Consider the following 21,730-nt stretch of genomic DNA (forward strand, 5'->3'; position numbering starts at 1 on the left):
GTATTACTGCCTTGACTGGTCCCTTTTTTATTAGCAGCTGTCAGAGCAGGGATCTGGGAGCGTGCTGGTATGGTGCAGCTGTGTCACATATGTTATAAATAAGGGCTGGTAAAAGCTCATTCTATTTTTAACATCATGAAAAAAAACCAAAGAAGCCACAGAAATTCCCCATTAATGCCTTGTAAATATAACTTTTCTCCTATTCTTGACTTTAATGCCCAGAACTGAATGGACAAAACAGGCTGTTCTTAAAATAACAGTCATTTAAAAAAGAAAAGAAAATGCAATTTAGTGGAATTAGATTAAGCCAGCCTGGAAGATGTAACCATTAGTGTGAACAGTGTCTTTTCCTTCAAAAGCAGACACTTAATCAGGATGAAAACAAGGCCTTGAGATTCCATTTCCAACAAAAATGTTGTGATACTGCACTGGGAGTTTCTCTAGCACAACCCAAAAGCCCTACCCAGCACGACGTGCTTCAGGTACTACCATCCACTCACCCCAAACTGGAGCTTGCTTACCCCTTGCTGGGCTTTTTCCCCCACAGTGAGAGCCTCTTGCCAACTCATTCCCAGACCCTGCTGCTCACCAGCCTCAATGATGGAAAAGTCAATAATTGTGGGAGAATTCTCCCGCAGCGGGGCATGAGAACTTGTGATGGGAGAAAGTCCTTGAGCTGGAAGGCACTGTGAGCAACCCATGCACACCTGCTGGGGGCTGGGATCTGCCAGCCCCTGGGGCGGACACAGCTCCAGGGGGCTGACCCTGCCAGCCCCCTGGGGTGGAACCACAGGTTGTTTTGATAAGGGTAACCTATCTGCACCCTGCACGTGGCTTTGGGCCCATCTGTATTGTCCACTTGTGCCAGCCCTAGGCTGGCTGGATACACCTCCTCTGAGCACTATATAAGACACAGCACCACCCTAACAAAAGCATACTGATGCATAGAAGCTGCTGTCTGGAGTCATCAGTGCCCCGATCTCGCCTCTCGCCAGCCTCCGGACCCCAATAAATAATGATTCAATGCAAAGGCAAAAACTCACCCCCAAGTACAGTCCCCACTCACCTGTTTTCGGGGTCCAACACTGCCATGTTGCGTGTCACATAGCACATCTTGAGCGGGATTGTCTTCCTGTCTCTGTGGATGGAGAGGGAAAGCTGCGACAGAGGGTCAGCCGAGGTGCCACCCAAGCGGGGAGACTCGGGAGGAGGAGTCTCCCACCCAATTTCTGAAACAGGAGAGCCTTTCTTCACGTAGGGTGTGGCTTCTCGCATGTACTTCACTGTGGAATAAAAGAAGAAGAGAGAAAAGCAATAAATAAATGGGTATTTAGTATCACAGTATCATCAGGGTTGGAAGAGACCTCACAGATCAAGTCCAACCCTTTACCACAGAGCTCAAGGCTAGACCATGGCACCAAGTGCCACGTCCAATCTTGCCTTGAACAGCCCCAGGGACAGCGACTCCACCACCTCCCCGGGCAGCCCATTCCAGTGTCCAATGACTCTCTCAGTGAAGAACTTTCTCATCACCTCCAGCCTAAATCTCCCCTGGCGTAGCTTGAGGCTGTGTCCTCTCGTTCTGGTGCTGGCCACCTGAGAGAAGAGAGCAACCTCCTCCTGGCCACAACCACCCTTCAGGTAGTTGTAGACAGCAATAAGGTCACCCCTGAGCCTCCTCTTCTCCAGGCTGAACAATCCCAGCTCCCTCAGCCTCTCCTCGTAGGGCTGTGCTCAAGGCCTCTCACCAGCCTCATTGCCCTTCTCTGGACACGCTCAAGCATCTCAATGTCCCTCCTAAACTGGGGGGCCCAGAACTGAACACAGCATCCCATGTGAGTGCTTTGAACTGGGCCAAACAACCTTAACCAATGATCGTTATTTCTACTCGTCCAGTATCATGGCAGTGGAAGCTGTGCAAAAACAGAAGATGCAGCTCTGACTGCTGCCAATCTCAGTGTGGTGCAATGAGTAAAATGAGGGAAAAGAATGGAATAGGCAAAACCTATAAAATATATGAACATACAGCTCAGGTAAGGCCAGGAGAGCCATCCAGCCCATTCAACAGGCTCTAAGTTCTCATGCATACTCCTCTATGCAGAAGCCATGAGCTGGCTGAGCTATAGGGAAGCTTTTTATGAAGGCATTTGACCAGATGATAGTGAATGCATTATTCCCCTATCTAAAATGTTTCAGTGATACTCCCAGTGCTGCAAATTCACATCTCAGGTTCATGATTATCAGTGTCCTGCCACTGATCTCAACATCTATTTCTGCTTCCTGGGAACCACTTTTAGCTGATCTACATGTACATAAGCAGTAAACAAAAAACAATTAACCTCTTATCCTTCTCGTGGGGAAATAAAATTGAATTCAAACCTTTTGTGAGAGTGGAGGTGTCAGATTAGATCTCTTCCCAGCCTCTTCCAACTTACTTTTTTTCTCCACTACAGATAGGAAAAGTGAATGTAGGATTCCCAAATGATCTTAATGTATGAAAATAAATCAGCACTTCTTTTACACTCATACTTCATAGTCACCTCTTTGTGCAGGCAAATATTGTAATATTTTCCTTGTTTTTGAATTATTTTGGTGTTTCAGGGTTGCTTTTGCTTTCCATGTGCTTGCCTAATCTGCCAGACAGAGTCTCCTTCACAAAGCTGGCAAAGCTGAGCTAAGAAAAGGCTTCATCTTTAAGCATCCTAGTTAAAGGTATCTATCCAATTAATCATAGAATCAACCAGGTTGGAAGAGACCTCTGAGATCACCCAGTCCAATCTAGCACCCAGCCCTAGCCAATCAACTACACCATGGCACTAAGTGCCCCATCAAGTCCTTTTTTGAACACCTCCAGGGATGGCGACTCCACCACCTCCCTGGGCAGCCCATTCCAATGCCAATCACTCTCTCTGGCAGGAACTTCCTACTAACATCCAGCTTAGACCTTCCCCAGCACAACTTGAGACTGCGTCTCCTTGTTCTGTTGCTGCTTGCCTGGCAGAAGAGACCAACCCCACCTGGCTACAGCCTCCCTTCAGGTAGTTGTAGACAGCAATGAGCTCTGCCTTGAGCCTCCTCTGCTGCAGGCTGCACACCCCCAGCTCCCTGAGCCTCTCCTCACAGGACTGTGCTCCAGGCCCCTCACCAGTTTGTTGCCCTTCTGTGGACATGTTCCAGCACCTCAACATCTCTCTTGAATTGAGGAGCCCAGAAGTGGACACAGTTCACAAGGTGTGACCTGACCAGTGCTGAGTACAGGGGCAGAATAACCTCCCTCGTCCTATTGGCCACACTGTTCCTGATCTAGGCCAGGATGCCAATGGCACTCTGGGCCACCTGGGCACACTGCTGGCTCATGTTCAACTACTATCCACCAGTATCCCCAGGTCCCTTTCTTCCTGGCTGTTCTCCAGCCACTCTGTCCCCAGCCTGTAGCACTGCTTGGGGTTGTTGTGGCCAAAGTGCAGAACCCTGCATTTGGCCTTGTTCAATCTCTGCACTTGGCCTTGTTACAGCTCATCCCATTGGCCTCTGTACAGAGCTGTGGCTGCCTAACTGGCTGTTACCACTTGATTGTACCCATGACTCAAATAGCAGCGACGTGAGCCAAAAGGGCAGGAGCAATGTGAACTTATTTGGGGAAGTTATTAAAATGCTGTGAGAGAGGACTCCAAGGAAACGGTGCAGATTATAGTGTCAGCTCGGCTGAAGAGCCTGGGAATGACTGAATAACAAAGAGATGGGTAATTACAAAAGGGCACTGCGGGGAAGAGGTTAAATCGGGGAAAAGAGAGCGCAGCTTTAAATTCAGAGCGAAAGCGAGGGAAGTAGTCAGGGGAGTGGAGCACAACAGCGTTTCTGTCCAAACCACAGGCAATGTAACCTCAGCAACGCTATTTTCAGGACATTTCAGAACAGCTTGACCAGGAGAGAGAGCTGTACAAAACTCAAGCCCACTCTCTAGGCACTTATTGACATCTTTTCTCAACAACACCTCAGTTTCCATCTTGCCATTGCTCTCTCTCCTTTTTAAAAGCCTGCCAATTTCAATTATAGGCACTTTGGTGTGTTTTGTATTGATCCTCTGTGAGAAGGATCAAATGCTGTCCTACCCAACACTGCTGGTTCGATTTTGTTGCCCCCATACTAGCCTAAATAATTTCTGAACTTTATTGTTTCCTGCTCTGAGAAGTGCTGCCATGAGATTCTGACAGGCTTCCAGCACCTATTTATGGCCAAAGGTGTGGGGGGTAATCTTTTCCACTTTCTGTAGATATCTATCTAGAGTGCATCATCTAAAAACTTGTCCCATCTACCTCTCAAAGCCAATGCTCATCCTTGGGTGCTCCACAAACAACGTGACTTTCAAAGGTGCTGAAAATAAGCAGTCTTAGCCAGTGTCAGGCAGATACTTGTTTTAGCAGTCGGTGTCTCAGCAGGATGTGCTCAAAGCTTTAGGGAAATAGAGGGACAGAACACACATAGATGTGGTGAATCTATTCCTGTTCACAATAAACAAATATGGCTTTGTCATTAAGTTAGATGGTGGAAACAGCTGAAGCTACAAAAATTGTACCTGACTACAAATAAAATTTTAATCCTTTTAAAATCAGAGATTATCAATTAATCTGTTGAAAAAAGTAATCAAAGCAGCTTTTGAACTGTTACAGTGACATGCCAGCAATGTGATGCTAAATAAAGGTGCGGGTCTCAAAAGTGTAGCTCCTTAATCTGTGCTATTTTCATCCTCTTTCAGCTGCAGTTACATGCATTGGACCTAAGCATCTTTTAATTAAGAAAAGGAGAGAGGGGCAAGGAGAGGAAGGAAACTGAAGTGAAAAATTTGGCTGTAGACCTAAGCAGCAACACAGAATGTGAATTTAATTCCCCAGAGATGGGTGCAGCAGGAAAGAGCCATCCCTTCCATATGCCAATAAGCCAAGTTTCCATGTGATGCACCAGTGGATCCGTGGCAGGCAGCTGCACTGCTTCAGAAACTCCTGTGAAAGAAGCAGCAGAAGCAGGAGAAGAGAGCAGAAACACAATCCTCTTTCCACAGAGCCTCAAACACAGCATGTGCCAAAAAGAAATCACCTTGAGGAAAAATGCCTTATGAAAACTGACAACTTTTGAACTCTCAGTCATTTAGTTTCTACTAACTCTTAATGGTAGACGGATGCTCAGCCCCATAGACTGACATGAATAAAGACTATGAATGTACTGGTAAACTGCTGCTCACCATCTTCACACAAAATTCTACAGGTGGATTAAAAAATAAAGTGAATAAAGGTTTTGTGTAACAAGAAAAATGGACAAACTCCTACTTCCCAATAAATACAAGCACATCCTTAGAGATTCATGCTAAATTCTGCTAGATTTTACGAACCAGATATGGTTCTTGCATATTAAAATGTGTTTCACATTTTAAGAGACCCCAAATGGATACAGATAGATGAACAAATGGAATATGGGAGTGGAACAGTTGGCAGAACCTGATTAATTTTTATAGTTCTTTGGTATTATTTATATTTCAAAGCCATTGTTTTGCATTTGCCCCATCAACATCCACAACTTCATGCCCAGGTACAAAGTCCAACTTACAAATTTAGCTAAAATAAGGCACAACCTGTTTAGATGATTAATAATTCTCATCACCAATTATTTTCTATTCACCTCTAAACTCTGGGTGCAAATCAAACAGAATCACAGAATCAATCAGGCTGCAAGAGACCTCCATGATCATCCAGTCCAACTTAGCAGCTACCCCAGTCCAATCAACTAGACCATGGCACTAAGTGCCTCATCCAGTCTTTTCTTGAACACCTCCAGGGATGGTGACTCCACCACCTCCCTGGGCAGCCCATTCCAATGCCAACCACTCTCTCTGGCAGGAACTTCCTCCTAACATCCAGCTTAGACCTTCACCAGCACAGCTTGAGACTCTATCCCCTTCTTCTGTTGCTGCTTGCCTGGCAACCCCCACCTAGCTACAGCCTTCCTTCAGGTAGTTGTAGACAGCAATGAGGTCAGCCCTGAGCCTCCTCTTCTGCAGGCTAAACAACCCCAGCTCCCTCAGCCTCTCCTCATAGGGTTTGTGTTACAGGACTCTCACCAGCTTTGTAGCCCTTCTCTGGACACGTTCCAGTACCTCAACATCTGTCTTGAATTGAGGAGCCCAGAACTGGACACAGCACTCAAGCTGTGGCCTGAGCTATACCAATGCAGCAGTAACCCTACTACACACACACCAATTTATAGTCACCATACAAGTCTATATTTTGAAATATGTCCATCAACCAATTTTTAGTCCACTTAGCAGAAAACCAGTTGATGCCAGTATGTATTACAGGACAATTTCTGTTCCACACTGCACTATCTGAGAATCTTGAATCATCAATGTTAATATATAACTGAAGTTATACAATCCACTTCCATCATCAGTTTTAAAACCAGAAAAAAAATGATACAGACTGTTGGACATTGCAATAATAATGTAGGTAATACTCTGTTCTCAGACCATTACACTCAAGAGCAAGATAACCCTGTAGATATAGCAGCACAAATCCAGGTACTGACTGAAAATGGTTATAGAGAACAGTGGTTTTATACATTGCCAATGAAAATATCTAATGGATTAAAATCCCAAGACATTTAATAAAATTAAATAAGGCATGCCACTGTGTAACAACTCTGAATAATTAGTAACTGTACTCTATATATATATGTGTGTGTATATATGTCTATAGATGCTTTCAGAATAGACACACCCAATAGATATAGTGCCATGGTCTAGTTGACTGGAAAGGGCTGGGGGACAGGTTGGACTGGATGATCTTGGAGGTCTCTTCCAGCCTCATTGATTCTATGATATATACAAATATTACACACACGTTCCTATAAAAATGCTACATTCTTTAAGACTACCAGAATGTACTCTGTAAACAAAGAAGCCAACATGCAGGGACTGAAAAAAATTCTAATGGTTTCATTATTGTAACTCAGTTTGTTACATACTATAATTTTGGTTGGAAGTTGTCTAAACTCATCCATTTGATGCTGTATCTCAACCTCAGAGATCCTTATATTCAGTAATAATTAATGACCTGTAGCCTTTTGGTACACCACTAATTAGAAACTGTGGTCAAGCAATTAAAATTCCTATCTCCAGAACATCCCTCCCCACAAAAAGGGGAAAGGAAGTGGTGATGAAATGAATTAATCCATCGATATGCACTGAAATGTGCTGCATTTATTTTTGTGATCTGCAAGACAGGCAATGCAGCTTTGAAAACAACACTTAATTTATACACAGTTCTGCCAAGTCCCAACTCTCCACAATTAATCCTTTGTTACTCTTCACAGATGACTCTGAGGGGGAGGAAGAAGCAGGCTTTTTAATGAGAGAAATACTACAGACCAACTTGGTCCGGTTCTTGGCTAGACACAGTTCTGAGGAACTGGGACTCTTCTGACACATTCAAACTGTTTCCTAGGAGTGAAGACAAAGGCCACTGAAGAGAAGCCAGTACTCTGCAGCAAAGCTCTTTTGTTACTATAGGAATGAGGACAGGATGTGTACATTTACGGTATGAGATCAAAAGGCACAACATGCCCTAATCTGCTCAAAGAAAGATGATGAAGGAATTCCCCTTTGCAGGAGAAGCACAGTCTCCACTTTATGCATGCATTCTCTCTTAAGTAAGTACTCAGAGACAACTACCACAGGTAAATAAGAAAACATCACTCAGAAACCTCTTGAAGCTATTTTCGAAGGATGAGCTAATGGTACTGACATCTATTACCAAAAAAGTGATTTCCCAAACTTCCCATAAATCCATCTTTACCTGCTCTGGTTTCTGCCATGGTGAAAAATGACCCAGAGAAGAGGAGCTAGGCAAGTCTTCCAACATACTTGACATGTTTTAAGACTGCTTGTAAAGATCAACCTTTGGAGTCACTCATGCCCACAGACTGAACATGATGAGAGAAAACTGCATTTAGCATCTTGCTCAGTATGAAGCAGCAGGTTGGCTCACTGTGCTGAAGTGGGAATACCAGACTATCGCCAAGAGTATTGCAAGTGGCATGGCACACAAAAATTTCTCTTGCAAAATGATTGTTGCTTAGTTTGAGAAGAGTTGGCAATGCAGAATTAAAAGAGGCCCCAACTGCAAGGACACAGTTCCCACCTGAAAAGCCAACTTAAGACAAACACTTCCGAGGTTGTAGTTAGCGCCGCTGTTAAAGTCTGAGTTAACAACTCAGAGCAATCTAATGGCTGCTGAAATGATACTGTCCCAGAAGAAAAAGGGAATGGTATAGGGCTGGGTCATAGGTTGGAATGGATGATCTTGGTGGTCTCTTCCAACCTGTTTGATTCTATGATTCTATGAAAACCTACAAGGCAGGTTTGTACCTTCAGGAGGGTAGATCAGCCAAGCCAGTCAGTCACTCATCATGGTTGTGTCATCTTGCTTGATGAAACATTAAAACACAGAATTTGCACTCCAGAAGTTTTGGTATGACACAAAGCAAAGCGCCCCAAGTGATTTCAAAGCTAGATGTAATTCAAAGTCTACCCTTTAAGAACTGTGTCCAAGCAATGCCGACATAAATGTACACTGTAGTCAGTGGAACTGAGATTAACAGAGCTGGAGGAAGATCTACCATATTCAAGTTAATTCAATATCATAATACTAGAAATTGCCTGATGCATTTTACGTAGGAGATCAAATTTCCACTGCACCCAAGCAAATTTCATGTCCTACAGTGAAGGCACAGGCATGAAAATGAGATAAGATGAAAATGAGATGAGATGAGATCGTGCCATCACTGAAACTAAGACCCAAATACTTGGGGAAAAGAGTTGATGAATCAGATAATTTATGAAGACCTGTTGTTGCATGACCTTTAATGTGGCCATATACCAAAATCAGACAACAGTTCTGCTTGTGAGTGTTTCCACTCCATTTCCTACAGAAACATCTGTTACTACATTCAGACAAGTAGCATCCATTAGCATTACCTGCTTTCCCTCATGCTGAAAGGTATCTGAAATAGTAAACCTCTTGATCTGCCAAGAGCATCAGATCTTCATCTCTGAGAGATGATATACGTTAGTTAAAATAAACACCTTGCAAGAATACAAATGCCCTTTGTTTTGGCCATTTCTCATACTGCAGTGAGACTAAGCTGAATTTACCTTTTTTTTTTCCAATTTTAAAATTAATTCAGCTGAATTCAGTGTTTGCTTCTTCTAGACACAGGCTTGGATCTCAACTATAAGGGGCTGTTTGCATATACAGTCAACGTATGCATTTTTTATAGGGAAGACATAAGTGAACCTTTTATAAGAGTAACTTCAGAAAGATCCAGGAGTTAAACATACCTTTAAGAGAAAGTTTACCTCAAGGGAGGGCATTATCAATTGGTGCCAAAAGACTGCTCATAAAACAGAATAGAATCAGCCAGGTTGGAAGAGAGACCTCCAAGATCATCCAGTCCAACCTATCACCCAGCCGTATCCAATCAACTAGACCATGGCACTAAGTGCCTCATTCTAAGCAATCGAGCTTCATATTCAAGCTTCCTGTGAGCTACAGTCTGTGTGTGTTGGGGGGGGATAAATAACTGCATTTTAAAAATACAAAGATTACCTCACAGTGTCCTTTAAATTAGTAGCTGCTTTTACACAACAGGTGGAACAATATTAAGCAGCGCTGTAAGCACCATCCAAGCTTGCACTCAAAAAATGAAAGCACCTTGCAATCAGCAATTTTGCTTAAGAGAACTTCTCTGTCATTTTGGTAAGAATTGTGTTCCAGACAGCAGACTGAGGGATCAGGATGTCCAGGCCCCCATCAAATAGGAGAAAATGGGTTGCTTGCAGAAAGCCATGCAAGGGAACAGTCTGTGAAACATCATGATTTTGATAACCCAACAGGGCATAGTGACCAGCTATGCTGTGTTATCAACAGCAGGTCTCCATAATAGTAGTTTACCACCAATGACCACTTAGAAGTCAATAAACTGTTGGAGGAAACTCAGCAGCCAGTCTTGGCAGGAGCCATGGGCAGCTCCTGCACAATGCTTTCTCCTTCCCACCTGCACCAGGGACCTCCCCTTTTCCACTATGACTTCAGCACATGTGGAGCTGGAGGTAACACTCCAGGGCCATCTTATGCTTCTGTGTACCACCAAAAATGTCCACAGTTACTTCTCCTCACTTTCCTTCCGTGAAATGTTGCCTAAGGTGTGAGCTCATTCAGCCACTGATTCCCTAGGCCTGATGCTCCCCTTTAAGGAACACTTCCTAGAATCATAGAATGCTCTGGATTGGAAGAGAGCTCTAAAATGTCCTCTAGTCCAACCCCCTCTGCAATAAGCAGACCCTTTCCAAGTTTCCTCAGTGTAAAGGTTTGCAGGGACTGAAGGCTTTAAATGTCTTATCTTATGCAACATAACAATTTTGTCAGCTGCAGAACTTAGCAAGTATTGATCTATTTCCATTCCTCCACAAGGCCACCGTTTTCTACTCTACATAGAGCAAGCATGAAAGAAGTACAGAGCTTAGTCCCTCCAATCTGTATTAGGCAGCCTGAAAGCTTGCAATCAGCATTTCTCATCCACTTCTTGATGGTACTTGGAGTTGGTCATCGCTACCCATCCCTTCAGCTCCTTTGGCAGTTATGTCACTCAGCTCTAATAACCGTCCGTATGTTTGATGCTAACAGCATGCTTGTTCAATGAAGCAGAACTACTTTCATGCATGTTCAAGGAAACAGAACTAGTTTCAATGCCAGGGTGAGATTTTTGTGTTTCTGTCCAAAATAGATTAACGAAAACCAACAGACACAAAATTGCATCACGTAGACTCACAACAGAACCTGGTGTGGTTCAAGGTGTGACATTTACTAGCACTTGAGCTGACAGAATGATCAAAAGCAGTTGCATGCTGTCAGCAACACAGTGCACAAAAACTTCTAACCATCAAATTGATAATAAACACAGACTCTTTACAGTTGACATTGAGCAATACTTCCCATTATAATTCCCATTACTCATGCCTGTGACACTGAATGTGGTACAGTTTCCTCCAAGCAATTTAATTCCTTTTAAATGTTAAAGCTTCTGTTTCAGTTAATTGCACGTGTTCAGTTTTAGCTTTTGGTATGTCACTGAAGAGAAATGTGCAAATTCTATTGGTAAGATCCATAAACTATTAGATTTCCGAGAACTGCAGGTACTTCTCCCCCCAAAAATGCAGACATTTCTCTCTCTTCATAATCTGAAACCCAATTTTAACTTGTAAACATTCTGCAAGCCTCTGAAGTTTGATTAAAAAGGAGATGCTTACAGCTTTATCTAGGAGACATAGATGCTATCTTGAAGAGCTTGTATACAAATGAAACGCTACTCAGTGGAGAAGGAGCAGCTACAGTGCAGAAGCATCACTTGCCTCATAAACTAAACATTCAAACCTTGAAGCAGTAGCTACATAACTTACATCTTTATGTAAAAAATGTGACACAGCAGTCACATTTTGAGAAAAAGCATTGTGGGACCTGTGAGTCACTGACTGATAATCAATCTGGAGCCTTCAAGGCCAAATGGTTCACAGGAAAAAGCTACTATAGAAGAGGTTTTAGTCACACGGTATTAGGACTAGGTCATCATACTCCTTGTAACTCTACTCAAAGTAGAGCAGAAAAATGTGGCTTCACAAAGCAGGAAAACAGAGCAAAAGACATTTCCAAATTTCAGTGGACTGGCAGCTCTCATACTCCTAATGACCATTTCCTACCTGGTACTGATATATTGTATTTTAAAATCTTTTATCTCAGTCTCAGGAATAAACTGATTCAGAATTTCTTATGTGCTGCTCATGCTTGTTGTTTCCCCCCTCTCTGTTAGTATTTATGGTTCCCTCTCCAATTACCCACATGCTCAGATGGAATTCAAGGTGTCTGGCATCACCAGCACGTTATAATTTTTCTATTTACATGAGTAATCTTAAGTGTCAGAACAAATATTTCAACCAGTAGTGATTATGTGAAAAATACATAAGGGTATTACATTTTTAGAGCATGCTGTTATTTCAGCAGCCCCACAAATCATTAAGTAGTACAAGATAGACTGAAAATGGCACACACTGCAGGAAATTATTATGCTGTGTACCTGTTTTACAGATGGATAAACTGGCATGGGTAAGTTAAAATGCCTTCTTCAAAGTCATGCAGCAAGTCAGAGTTCTCAGAACTAATCTTAGTATCTAACCCTTTACAACTTCTCATTCTTAAACAAGTCAAAGGGATCCCAGTGAAAAAGAAAACCAGATTCACAATGCCTATCATTATCTCTTGAAGATCTTCCAAGATGCCCAGAATTTATTTTGAAGAGCAGAGCTGGAGTCATTTGCAAATTTTCAAGGTTCAATTCCTCACTAGACAACACCAAGAGCTTTGAAAATGAATGAACTCAGGGTACTTAGCTACAAACTTGCTCTATCTCCTGTGGCCCTGCAATCAGATCACCATGCAAGTTGTTATTTTGGGGAAATCTTTTAGCCTGCAGCCTTACCAACAGAAAAGCCCCATGGTTACACCCAGAACCCTCAAGTAATAGGGAATAGAAATACTTCTATCTATATGAATATGGTATATAAATACTGACAGAGAAGTAAGTATAGTATGAACAGTATTGAACTTCAGAGGCTTGGACTGAAAATTCCTGTGAATGCCCATGTGTTTCTCTTCTTCCCTTTTAAAGTGGAAACAGGCAAGTTTGGTTAAATCTGAAGAAGCATTCAGTCAGTTCTACACTGCGAGCACACAGGAATCACTTCGCTCCATCAGAAGCTGACATCTTCAGGCTGCGACGCTGTCCCCAGTTCAATGGGAGAAGAACAACAGCTCCTCTGACAAGACAAAAGAAAACCTGTGTAGTAGACTGAAGGCTTCTATATAGCTAAAAAAAAATCCACCAACTACAAAACCCAACCACAAAACCAAACCACGAATTCAAGAGGGCTCTCTAAATGCATCATGGAGAACTGGGATGACTTTCTGTTCAGAGGTGGTGGCATAATATGCATATTTATTTTTATTTCAGTGTGACACAGTGATAGCTCAAGTCCAACTTTCTCTGGTTCTAAAGTCTAATTACAATCTCAAACTCCCTCTTTTCTACCTAAAGACATTTGTGAGATGATCTAGCATGTAGCAGACCTGAAATGATGGTCTATAGGCTAGGAGAAAAGCACCTGAAGTAGACAGATCACTTGCTGAGGTATTAGAAGGGAGATCAGACCTCACATGACAAACAGCAGTATTTCAAACAGCAAAGAAATCAGGACTGGATGTCCAGTAATGGCCATGAAAAGAGAAGGAAAATGAAAACATTAAAGCTGCATCCTTGTGCCTCAGTACTTGGGCTTCCAATGAATGGTGCATTTTTCTCCCAGGGATTACACTTTTTCTCAGAATAAGCCACCAAAACCCATAACACAACACTACAACAATTAAAGAATGAGCACAGTAGCCAGTAGCACTGGCAAAGAGCTATTCAGAAAGCAACAGCACTTTGAGCACAGGAATTTCTCAGAATTGCAGCATGCTAAGAGACCAGGACTACAACCCAAGAGTGCTAACATAGCACTACAGCATCATGTGCTGCTCTTTGCAACTCAAAGCCTCCTACCAAGATCTTCTATTCTCATCACAGATCCTAAAATATACCAATGGTCCCTGTTGGAATATGGTCCCCCTGAAATCCAGTGCATAGTGCAATCTGAGGCTAAAAGAAAGTCTTCTCTGGTGGGTTGGTTGGTTTGGTTGTTTTCTGTGGGGTTTTGTTGCTGTTGTTTTGGTTTGGAGGTTTTTTTGTTTGGGTGCAGGTTCATTATGTTTATACAGCATTATTTAAAACCATCCTGCAGAAAGGATTTCAGAAATGAATTAATGAACACAGGGAGCAAGGGAAGCAGTGAAATTCTCACAAAAATCCTAAATGCAGAAACTAATGGGTCTGTAGGGCACTCTGAAAAAGCATTCTCATTCCAATTAATTTATTTCTCTACAATCAAAATAGTACTTTGAATTGACATGCTGATTTAAAATACCTTTTTAAGATCAAACTCATTTTCTAATAAATACTGCATGGAGTGTCCCCTGGTACCCATTTTGTCAGATAGAAAATTCATACAGTTATGGTTCTATTAGATTTCTTGCAGTGGACTGAGCATTTAATCAATAAGAGCAAAGAGCATCTAAATAGGGTTAGGCTTCAAATTCTTTTCAGTGAGAAGTTAAATCCCCATTAGCTTTGAGCCATAAGCCCCTGTGGGTTTAGCATGCAGCTTAAAAGATAACTCTGTGAGGGGTCATGGCTCTTTACTGTGGTACAGAAAGCCTATTTCACAGATCACCCTGCAATAATAACGTAAATATAATCCTGTTTCAGTGGACACTTTATCCTTCCAGAAAACAAGCAATGTTTTCTGTCCCAGAAAAAAAATCACATTAATCTTCGATTTAAGGGCAAAGTAATTCCTTACTTCATTCAAGTCCTATTACAGAGAATTACTGAGACTTGCCTGGTACCATGGCAATCCTGGGGCCAGCGTGGTCTGCCCCATCTCTCTGTAGGACAACACCGACGCAGGTTACTCCCAGCAGCTGCTGAACAGCAAGTGCAGTTTACTTGGCACATCAAAACACGTTTGGTCACTTCTGTCAAATGCCAGTTTTGACTCTTCCAGGTTAGGTCACAGCCAGGTTAAAAAAGTACAACCTATTGTTTTTCAGAGTCCACGAACTGCCTGCCAAGTACTTTTTGGTCAACCAGTAAGGGAGCCTGATAACAGAAGCTGGAACAGAAAGTGGCAATTCCCAGATGAGCTGCCAAGGTTCAAAACACCACAGAGAAAACCACTTGTGAGAAGAATATTCATTTGTTTGCATCTCACATTTATTTGCCATTTTTACTACGGGGGCACTTATTAAAACAGGATTAGTGAAGAACCAGGGCGCGATAGGCTCAGATACTGTGCAAACAGCACAAAAAGCTGGTCCCCTCCCAAAGAGCTTGGAAATCAAGTACAAGTTAAGAGACAATAGGGACATGACAAGGAAATAAGCAGGCAGAAGATCCTACAGTAAAAACCATGCATATAATCTCCCAGTGTTGTTACAGTTCTATTGTGCTCTTCTGTGAAAGAGACAGCTGTAGCAGGTGCTGTTTGCAAAAAACACTGGGCAAAAACGAGGAACAAAAATAAATACAAGTAGGGCGATACAGTTGCTAGGATGCCTTTACAATTAGCAGCAAGAATCTTCTTGGTGGTCTTATCACTGCTGTTTCCTATGCAGGTATTCCATCAAGAGTTACCCCAAACGTCGAAGGTTTTTGCACTGAGTTGGATCTTGAATTCTGGTGATAGATAAATTAGATCAGATAAAGATATAGGAGCATTTGTCTGACACGAGGACAGCATGTGGCCAGACAAGGCTGCTCACCAGAGCCTATATGGACAGGGGGACTGGATTGGAGGCACATGTAACGCAAAGACAAGTCCTCAAAATGTATGCAGGCTGGCATGGCCTCACATGTTCAGGTCAATTCCCACATAAAGGAAACAAAAAAATCTTCCTTGTGTGTCCTGCAAGTGCTGTGAATAATTCCGTAGCAGAAGCAAACAAGCTTGTGAGGCAAAAGCAGACTCCACCACCGGGGAGGTGGTGGAGTCGCCGTCCCTGGAGCTGTTCAAGGCAAGATTGGACGTGGCACTTGGTGCCATGGTCTAGCCTTGAGCTCTGTGGTAAAGGGCTGGACTTGATGATCTGTGAGGTCTCTTCCAACCCTGATGATGATACTGTGATACTGGGAGCGAAGCACGGTGTATGTGCATTCTTGCCAATGAACAGAACTGGTTTTCTTTATGCTCTAGTGTGGGAGGAGTACCACTGAAAAGAGGAGCTGAAAGCACAGCTCTCTCATCCAGACCATCAATGCTTTCAGAGGGGCTTGGGGATACACAACAAGGATAACCATCTGCCTGTAGCTTAGTTTGCTTTATTTAGTTCAAGGGCAAGTCTACCTTGCTACTTGCAGAGAGCACAATCAGATTATATCAGTGCTGTTGGTTTTCTTTGTTGGTTTTTGGGTCTCCCCCCCCCTTTTTTTTTCCTACACTGGCAGTGATGGGCACAGAAAAATAAAAAGAAAGGAAAAAAGAGTCAAATTTCTGCCTCAAAGAGTTTCTGATCTAAGGTTCAATGGTCAAAGCCGTAAAGTTGAATGCTATAAAAGACAGAAAGAAAGGGAAGGGGAAGAAAAGCTAAGACTGGCAGGCAGCTGCATGAGTCTCATGGTCTCAAGTTGTGGCAGTGGAGGTCTAGGCTGGATGCTAGGAAGAAGTTTTTGCCAGAGAGAGTGACTGGCAATGGAATGGGCTGCCCAGGGGGGTGGTGGAGTTGCCACCCCTGGAGGTGTTCAAGAAAAGCCTGGATGAGGCACTTAGCACCACGGTCTGGTTGGTTGGCCAGGGCTGAGTGCTAGGTTGGACAGGATGATCTTGGAGGTCTCTTCCAACCTGCTTGATTCTATGATTCTATAATAAATAATACTTAGGAAAACTAAGTAGTTTTTCTTGTCCAGATTTCTAATTTAGATGTCCACCAAGGCCCAGTTTACTAAGGGATTTCTCCAGTGGAACCATTGGAAAAAAGTTTTGATTTCAACTGTACAGGACCATGCAGAAGATCACAAATGCCAGCTTGCCTGTATCACCAGTGGCAGGGTAATTCTACTCTCGTCTTGCACACCAAAGGCCATCAGAATACTACTGATGCATTTCTGAAGAGATCACTCTCACAAGTAACCTAACTGACCTTTGGGCTTATTGCCACAGCAGGTTTGTGCTCCAATTTTCAAAGGACAATTCTGAAACTCTAGATTTCAGCAAATGTCAGAAGCTGACAAACAATTCAATATTTACACTGTGCTCACCTTCAACCATTTAAGGACCATTTCTGCAGTTGCTCCCTTTGCAGACACCATAAGAGACTGAAATAACATTGGCAACAGGCAAAACCCTAAGCCTATCAGCCTGGTTAGTTATCACAGGTAACTGTGATAACTGGGAGAGAATTTTAAGCTAGTTAATGGGGCATAGGTTTGCCAGTGATATTTATACCATTCTGCCATAAGAAGTGTCAGAAACTTATCCCCTGAGTCTGTATATAATGCCCACTATGTACAAGAAATCAGGAGCTGAGGACACTGGAGTGCTATAGATGCTTTTTGTTTAACAAAGGATTGCTCTGTAACTCTTTTGTTAAAGGCATGATAGAGAATGTGCAAGCCTGTTAACTTCAAAGAAGGTAGAGCAGTTCAGAAGTTACATGCCAGAAAGCAAGAGTGCTTCTATGTTACTTCAGCTTCCTCAAGACTGTTCTTCACACCATTTATTTTGCACTGTCTTCTCTCAGCTCAAACGGCCAAATCATCATCTCCCTCAGTGTCAGGGCTAGAAGACTCTTCCAGATTGACAGCACAATTCCTGCACTTAAGTTTTGCACACAACCACCAGATCTGGCTGACACTCTGAGCCATAGGGGGTTTGTGCTTAGCAAGCAGTGACGTGACTGATCAATGACCAGCAAGCCCCTTCCAACAAAAATGTTAGCAAAATAATTTAGTAGTGACAAAACAATTATGTGTACAGAATCCAGTATGGTAACATAGAGACTTTTGCAAATATATACACGTTTAGCCTTTCCTTGACACAAGCCATGTCCTAGGATGCTGTTATAAGATAGAGACTTCTAACTCCCTTTTCCCCCAGAAACTGTTACCTGATCAGTGATCTTACCCCTCATCCCCTGGGCCCAAATCTGTACTTATACCACAGCCAAGAGCTAATTATCAGCAGTCTTCCGTGCACACCAGCATCTGCCCCAGCCTCTTCCCTGTTCCCTCCCATGGGCGTATGGTACACATCCTTCTCTCACCAATAGCAGACAGTGCCAAACTCTCCTCTCCCAGCCCAAAACATCTCACCTTCCCCATTTCCCATTTCCTTCTCACAGCAGCAGCCTCTAAACTCTGCTGCAAAGGAAGGAGAAAAAGTAAAAGAGAGGTACAGAGAGAACCACTGCTGCAGGGCCAGACTGCCTTTGCCCACTCCCCCTGTGCTTCATACACATAGGAAGCAGCAGCTGCTGCCAAGCCCCAGCACCTCTCTCATCCAGGCGGCAGCATCCCACGCTGGGGCAGGTACTGTAAAACACAACCCAGGCAGTGCTCTGCAGCTTGCAGAGCTGCCCCCATCTGAAAGCACAGCAGGAAGGGCAGAAACATCCTGCGAGCTAGGAGTTGAAATACGATGAATGATGCCAACAGGTTCATATCAGAAATTCGAACTACCTATCATTACATAAAAATATTGCCTCTCTGAAAAAAACTCTTCACAGCATTCAGAGCATTTGCTATGCATCAGTGTTTTCAGATCACTTCACAGCAGCTCAGCACTCATCACCACCGGACTGAGTTGTGGGAGCAAGTCTGTGCTGCTCCCCCAACCCCTTTGAGTCAAAGGGAAGCCTCGGACAAAACAGGACTGGGGTGCAATTACCAAACCATGGCATGGCCCCACATTATCACCCCTTTGTCATGCAGAGCATGCTAGGAAAGAAAAAAAAGACAAAATACATTTCATAATATATTACATTAGGTCTTAAGTTTTGAGAAAGGGATTGTGGACTTCAAAAGAATGAAAGCTTTGTCCAACGAAGGACAAAAACTACTAAGAAAAAAAACCTCCTAAAATCAACAACAAAACAAACCTCAAACACAGAACAAACAGAATGATTATTGGGGCTGTTACAGAGATGTTACCTAATAGGATGAACAAACTCATTACAGCCTGGCTGCCTCCTTGATGTTCTCAACTTGCTTATAGTCTAACAGTGCACTTCCAGAGTGTTAGCTGCAATATTCAATACAGGCAGTAATTAAATGGTTATAAAATTGTGAAGCTGGAATGCTGACAAGCTCTATGAGCAGCATTATCGGCAGCAGCGGCTGGGGAGTCAATCTGCTGCACTTCTCCAATGGTTTAAATGATGTTTGCCAGGATCTCCCAGTTGATGCTTCCTTCCCTCATCTCTTTGCATCATGCTGCAGTAATTGCACAGATGCCTGCTGTGCTCAGAAGATAGAAAGCTTGACAGGCTCTTCAGGAGAAGGAAAAAAAAACAAACAAGCAAACAAAAAAAAACCCAACGACAACAAAACAGCCCACCAAAACACCAGCAAACAGGAAAGCTCAGGTAATTAAGCTGTGTTTCATCTTCAAGCAAGACTAACCCAGTGGGCCACAAACAGCTCCTCTCCCAGCCATGCCTCCCCAGCTCCTGTGGCACCTCTAGTGATCTTGCTATTTCCTTCTTAAGATCAGAAACAATTGGAGTTCTAAATATGCAATAGGGAGTGTGTGGCTGACACCTGCCTGTACCTGCTCATTCCCAAGCTTCCTATCACCACATTTGTGCCTAGGTTCTTTCTGGTAGACAAGATTCTCCTGAACGACAGGGCTGACAGGAAAATGAGCTGTATTACCATCTCAGCCCTATGAGGAGCAACTGAGGGAGCTGGGGTTGCTTAGTCTGAAGAGGAGGAGGCTCAGGGGGGACCTTATCACTCTCTACAACTACCTGAAAGGAGATTGTGGCCAGGTCGGGGCTAGTCTCTTCTCCTAGGGGACCAGTGTCAGAATGAGGGGACAGAGTCTCCAGCTGTGCCAGGGAAGGTTTAGGCTGGATGTTAGGAAGAAGTTCTTCACAGAAAGAGCGACTGGCAGTGGAATGGGCTGCCCAGGGATGTGGTGGAGTCCCTGTCCCTGGAAGTGTTTAAAAGGACACTGGATGTGACGATTTAATTGATTAGGTAATGTTGGGTGATAGGTTGAACTTGATGATCTCAAAGGTCTTTTCCAACCTGATTGATTCTGAGACTCTAACAGCCATTTCTAAAACTTCCTAAGATTTTCTTGCAGCACCAGGACCTTTTATTTCCCCAGGGGAGAGGTGCCAAACGAAAGGCCAAGAAGACAGTGAATGGGTGACCCAGCTTTGCAGTCTCTGTCCCGCTTTACCCCTCTACTGTAAAAACAGAACTGCATGAAGCCAAGCACCTGAATCTGCATTGTGAGAAGTGGCCAGATCCTTTTGACACAGGCTATCCTGTTTAGAAAAACTGTTGTTGGTGGTGTTGTTTGTTTTGTTTTGGGAGGATCTTCCCTCCAAACTGAACAGATGCTCCTCAAGCAGGAGGAAACAAGAGTTTGTGCACACACACAGGTCCCACTGCAGGCTTCCCTGCTCATCATCCTGGGCGTGCAGTGAGAAGAGCCCCAACTACTGACACAAGAGCAAAGTACTCAGTACCGTGGCATGATCCAGTCATCTATGGCATACAGATCAGAAACAGAGACACAAACAGTGATTCATTGTCCTATTTATTCTCCTACACATTGCACCATTTAACACCCTACGGCTCTTCAGCAGCCTCAAACAGGCATTTGATTTACGTGATCTGTTCCTACTGTCCTCTGCATATAATGCCCTGATTATAGCCTTTTTAAGGACACCTCTTTGTGCCCTTGCTCTGCTTCCACCACAAAATTTACAGGGCTTTCACAGCTGGTAACTCGAAGAGGCAGAAGAACTGAGATTAGGTCTGTTTTACAGATTTGTTGTCTATGATCAACCACTTAGGTAGGTCAGGGCTGTGTAATCCACAAAACTAAGTGTAAGTAACTGCTTACTCATTATTTTCCACTATTATGCTCACTTTTCACCCCTATTCTACTCCCATCAGCATTTAGACACACTTGTCACACCTCCTATTTAAATGCTGATCTCTTCAAGCAAAACACTGTCTCCTCTGGCTTCCTTCTGCATTGCCCAGCGGTGCAGGAATAGGATCCTGACGTTTGCTAGGATGACAAAACCTCTGTCTTCCATGTGGGTTGCAAAGCACTAGAGCTATCCTGCTGGAAACTGGAGAGACAGGAGGAAGGAAACCACACCTCGAGGTTTGGACAGTATATTGGGCCTCCCTGGAAAGAGCCATCATTCAGGAGGCCTGATTTAACTGCAGTGCACTGCACAGCAGACATATCAGAGCCTCCAAACATGTGGCACAAACGTTGCTTTTCCACCAGTGTAAGTGCAGTACAGCCTGCCACCAGGCAAGGCTGAGAAGGTATGACCTGTCCTCTAACACAGGTGATATTGAGACCATTGCTGTTATTCCCGGCCAGTTTCCTTCATGCACTTCCTTGAGCATTTCTGAGGGATACTAAAACAAAAATAAATGAGAACAAGTCATCTCTGCTTAGCAATGCCCCAGACTGGGCCAGATGAAGCATTCAATGGAAGCCACACAGATAACTGTGATTTGAAGAGCCATAAAGCCCCTGCTATCTATAAGTGTCTTCAGTTCAGAGGCAGGGCATCACAAGCAACCAGTGTAACATCTGGTCCTAAGATGCTGCAGGATTTGGGTCACCAGCATCACTGATCACCATCCTTAACCAAGCATGCAATACTGATCTTTAGGATGAAACACACAAGGAGGTCTTCTTGTAGAGCAGAAATCAGGCACTGGCTGAGCTCCCAAGACTTCAGGAGATTATTTAATCATCTCTGCTGGTTTGGCACAGCTA

The 21,730-nt window shown here is 43.5% G+C and overlaps 1 protein-coding gene across 2 annotated transcripts in view; it reads right to left on the reverse strand.

Annotated features, from left to right (window-relative positions):
- SNTB1 (syntrophin beta 1) overlaps nt 1-21,730 on the reverse strand; it is a 122,037-nt gene that overhangs the window by 58,559 nt on the left and 41,748 nt on the right. For both annotated transcript variants that reach the window (XR_010304777.1, XM_064154219.1), the window contains exon 2: nt 1,067-1,283. Coding sequence is in view for 1 of the 2 variants with exons in the window: in XM_064154219.1 (XP_064010289.1) it covers nt 1,067-1,283 (217 nt within the window). In the remaining variant the exon portion in view is untranslated. The remainder of the gene's footprint in view (nt 1-1,066; nt 1,284-21,730) is intronic.

This window comes from Pogoniulus pusillus, chromosome 14, assembly GCF_015220805.1.
Source record: "Pogoniulus pusillus isolate bPogPus1 chromosome 14, bPogPus1.pri, whole genome shotgun sequence".
NCBI lineage: Eukaryota > Metazoa > Chordata > Aves > Piciformes > Lybiidae > Pogoniulus > Pogoniulus pusillus.